The sequence below is a fragment of the Antrostomus carolinensis genome, unplaced genomic scaffold (assembly GCF_000700745.2).
Source record: "Antrostomus carolinensis isolate BGI_N321 unplaced genomic scaffold, ASM70074v2 scaffold47745, whole genome shotgun sequence".
In the NCBI taxonomy this organism is placed as follows: domain Eukaryota; kingdom Metazoa; phylum Chordata; class Aves; order Caprimulgiformes; family Caprimulgidae; genus Antrostomus; species Antrostomus carolinensis.
This window is the reverse complement of record NW_010315289.1, coordinates 4,677-8,719: the sequence shown is the minus strand read 5'-3', so window position 1 is coordinate 8,719 and position 4,043 is coordinate 4,677. Positions and strand designations below refer to the sequence as shown.

The following is a 4,043-nucleotide window of genomic DNA, read 5'->3' as shown; positions in this document are numbered from 1 at the left end:
GGTGCCGGTGGGGTCTGCTCTGCCCAAGGCCACCCCTGTCACTGGGGCCACAGCCACCTCCTCCCGTGTGCTCCATCAGAGATGGCACAGGAGCATGGTGTGTGTGTAACTGTCCCTTCAGGGAGGACCTGTGGGTGCGAGAAGGGAAGATCCTCAACCCAGAGAAACTCTTCTTTGATGAGAAAGGCTCTGCTGACATCCAGCTGGACTGCAAGGACAGCATCATCGCCCCGGGCTTCATCGACGTCCAGATCAACGGTACAGTGAAGCCATGTGCACTCACAGAGGGGTGTGGGGGGTCCTGGGTTTGTCCATCTCGGACCTTCAAACCCTGCTATGTGCATACTGCCCGTGATCAAGTGTGTTTCAGCTGCTCAAGGGAGATGTGACTCACCAAACTAACCATAAAGAACAATTTTGCCCATGGTTGCTGCTGTCACACAATTGATCCCCTTTGGTTTGGTGGGGTTTTCAGCTCAGCTTTACTCTGAACCTCATTCTTATCCACATTTTATCCTGCCCCTGCGCTGTCAGGATGCCCACCCTACCCTTTACAGCATGCGGAGAGGACAGAGCAGGACTTCTCAAAGCAACAAATGTTACCTGCAATAGCTCCTTCCTGAAGGTCGAGAGGGGCTTGTTCTATGGTAGTTTATGTTGGGAGAGAGATCCCCTCTTCAGTGGGGAATCCTCACATCATAGAATCATAGAATCACAGACTGGTATGGGTTGGAAGGGACCTTAAAGCTCATCCAGTCCCAACCCCCCTGCCATCAGCACGGACACCTTCCACTAGACCAGGTTGCTCAAAGCCTCATCCAGCCTGGCCTTCAACACTTCCAGGGAGGAGCAGCCACAGCTTCTCTGGGCAGCCTGTTCCAGATTTTGCCCTGCATCAAAATTAAAAGTTGGTGCTTGCAAAATGCTGGAATGCTGTAAGGAAAAGCACTTTAGGAGGACAGCATTGGTTGGATTTGTACTCACAGAGCCTCATGAATGTAGGACAGGAGAAGTGCTGGTGGAGCCCTTTGCTTCTGGTCAGTGCTGTACAAATGGAGTGGCTCACTCCAGTCACACAAAATGTTTCTTTGGCATTTTTGGGTGGGAAAACCTCCACTGGTGAGGCTGCAGCTTCATCTCTGTTTTTGTTCATGGTGCAGGAGGCTTTGGGGTGGACTTCTCCCTGGCTACAGATGATCTAAAACCAGGGATTGACCTGGTCAGTCAGAAAATCCTCTCCCATGGAGTGACCTCCTTTTGTCCCACCCTGGTGACCTCTCCTCCATCTGTGTACCACCAGGTAAGTGACTTTCTCTTCCTCTCATTTGCAGGATGATAAAGGGCTCAGGTTGGTACCAAGAGGTGAGAGGGCCAAGGCTGGGTCTGCAGAGGCCTTGGTGGAAGAGCCGAGGGAATGAACTGGACTCTGGCCCTGGATTTCTTGCCCTTAACCTTTAGACCGCTGAGACAGCGATGTCTCCTGGGCCAGCTTTGCACAACAGGCTTGCAGCTGGCTTTTTCTTTGTGAGCTGTGTTTGGCTGATGGTCCCAGGTGGTCCAGCTACAAAGCTCTCTCCAGACCTGAGGTTTGGGTTTGTTTGGCAGGCTGGGGTGCTGTGGCTGGGCTGCATGTCTGACAAACCCCTTTCTCTAGATTCTCCCTCAGATGAGTATAAGAAATGGTGGAGCCCATGGAGCAGGTATCCTGGGTAAGTGGTTTTGTCCCTCACTCTCCTCTTTAGTGCCACTCCAGGTAGGCAATTATCTTGTTCATTGTTAAGGAGAAAGAAGCTCCTGTAGGGACAGCACAAATGGGGGTGGAGCTCTTTCGATGCACTGGTGGGCACAGACCTGCTTTCTCCTTCAACCTGTCCCTGGCCTTTGCCTTGGTCTCTGCCACTGTACACACATGGCTTCAGCCCTTTTGGGCCCCCCCAGGGTAATGGCAGTGGGGTGGCTTGGCTTGGCCAGTTGCCAGCGCTGCATCTTTCACTGTGCTGAGCTCAGAGTTACCTAAGCCATGTGTTTTGCTGCAGAAGAATGGCAAGAGCTTGACTGGAGCAGGGTAGACATAGCAGGTTTCTTGGTGGGGAGAGGAAGGGTCATGGCTTTGTGTTCCTGTTTGGGCAGGGGCCCATCTGGAAGGACCGTTCATCAGCAAGGAGAAGAAAGGGGCACACCCGGAGCACTGCCTCCGCACCTTCGAGGCGGGTGCCTTTCAGGACCTGCTTGCCACCTACGGGTCCCTGGACTGTGTTCGGATAGTCACCCTGGCCCCAGAGATGAAGAGGAGCAGTGAGGTGATCCGGGAACTCACCAAGCGGGGCATCTGTGTCTCGCTCGGTAAGGGCTGGGGAGGAGGAGGCTTTGGGAGGCTCCATCTCCCTGTGCCACGCAGGTCAGGCAGCCCCACTCTTGGGGCTGTAGCATCTCCAATGGTATCTCAGTGAGACTGCATGAGGTGGGATTTTCTTCTGCCTGGCCGATGTGGAGGTGACAGATCTGTCACAAATGGAGACCTCACTTGATGCTGTGAATCTGTTGCCCTTTGTACAGTAAGGGCCAAACTTCCTATTAGTCGAGAAGCCCCTGCAGTCTAACACAAGGTAGAGTTTGGTGCTGTAAATACACTTGAGTAAAGATGTAATTGGGGGTTGACAGCATGGAAAGGTTCAAACTCTGAAGTTCAAGTGCTTCAGGCCTTGTTTGACAGGTGGAATAATTTTCCAAAGGTTACCATTGAGTTTTGATAACTTTGGTTTTCAACAGGAAGTGCTGTAGGAGACCTCTCCCTCCACTGCCCTGCAAGCCACTGACTTAAAACTGGCTGCATTTTTCTTGTCCTCTGTTTCACAAACTCTTCTTTGCCTCAGATCATTACAGAAATATTTTGTTTGTTTGTTGTTTGGTTTTTGGTTTGTTTTTTTTTAATGAGAGGGAGTTGTTCAGGGTGAAATTAAACCTTAAGTGAGAAGGGCATTCATGCAGCAGAGCATTTCTTATCTCACAGCCACATAAAGCAAAGAACCACAGAAAGGCAAGGTTTGCCCACAGAGCATTAGAGCTGCTGTCTGTGTTGTGGAAAATGGAATTTTCCTTCTAGGTAGTTTTATCCTCAAATTCTTTCTTGGCAAAGTCCCCACTGTCTCTAATCCCTTGACAGCTCTCTATAAAGCTTTTAAATATCTGAGGACAGCAGAAAAGCATGTCCTTGGACCTCTAGCCCAGCCTGAAGGCAACTCTCTGGGAGCAAGGCAGCATTTGTGACAGTCGTGATGTGAACAGTGAATGTGTTCAGGTTCACTGCCAGTCTCCCCCAGGGTCATGGCCAGACACCTCTGTGCCGAGGCTGGCATCTCAGACTTCAGCCCAGGGTGAGGCATCAGAGTCGTGTCCTAGTGACAGAGCATCTACACTCCTGGGAAATAAATGGAGAGGTGGGCAGAAAAATCATGCATTGGTCTTTGTTCCCAGGACACTCGGTGGCTAATCTCTCGCAGGCTGAGGAGGCTGTGCAGCACGGCGCTACCTTCATCACTCACCTCTTCAATGCCATGTTGCCAGTGAGTAGCCAAGGGCCCTGCAATGGTATTGCCTTCGGTGCTTTCTCTCCAGCTCCCCACAGATGTGTATTCTCCCCAGCTTGCTTCCTAACAGGCCTTGCAGTGAGGTTTCAGCAGTGAAGCTCTGGTTTCACGTTTCTACTGCCTAATCTAATAAGAATCACAGAATGGTGGGGTTGGAGGGGACCTCTGGAGATCATCTAGTCCAACCCCCCTGCCAAAGCAGGTTCACCTGTAGCAAGTTATACAGAAAAGCATCCAGGTGGGTTTGGAACATCTCCAGAGATGGAGATTCCAGAGATGTCCACACCCTCTCTGGGCAGCCTGTCCCAGGGCTCTGGCACCCTCACAGGAAAGAGTATTTTCTTCACGTTTAAGTGGGATCTCCTGTGTTCCAGCTTGTGCCCGTTGCCCCTTGTCCTGTCACTGGCCACCACTGAAAAGAGTCTGGCCCCATCCTCTTGACACCCGCCCTTTAGA

The 4,043-nt window shown here is 51.5% G+C and overlaps 1 protein-coding gene across 1 annotated transcript in view; it reads left to right on the top strand.

Annotated features, from left to right (window-relative positions):
• Positions 1–121: 121 nt before the first annotated feature.
• The window catches only part of AMDHD2 (amidohydrolase domain containing 2), a gene marked incomplete at its 5' end in the record, with an annotated part of 6,597 nt that continues 2,675 nt past the window's right edge, over positions 122–4,043 (top strand). The window contains 5 exons of the mRNA XM_010167896.1: positions 122–258; positions 1,161–1,300; positions 1,655–1,709; positions 2,131–2,343; positions 3,475–3,563. Of these exons, the coding sequence (XP_010166198.1) occupies positions 122–258; positions 1,161–1,300; positions 1,655–1,709; positions 2,131–2,343; positions 3,475–3,563 (634 nt within the window). The remainder of the gene's footprint in view (positions 259–1,160; positions 1,301–1,654; positions 1,710–2,130; positions 2,344–3,474; positions 3,564–4,043) is intronic.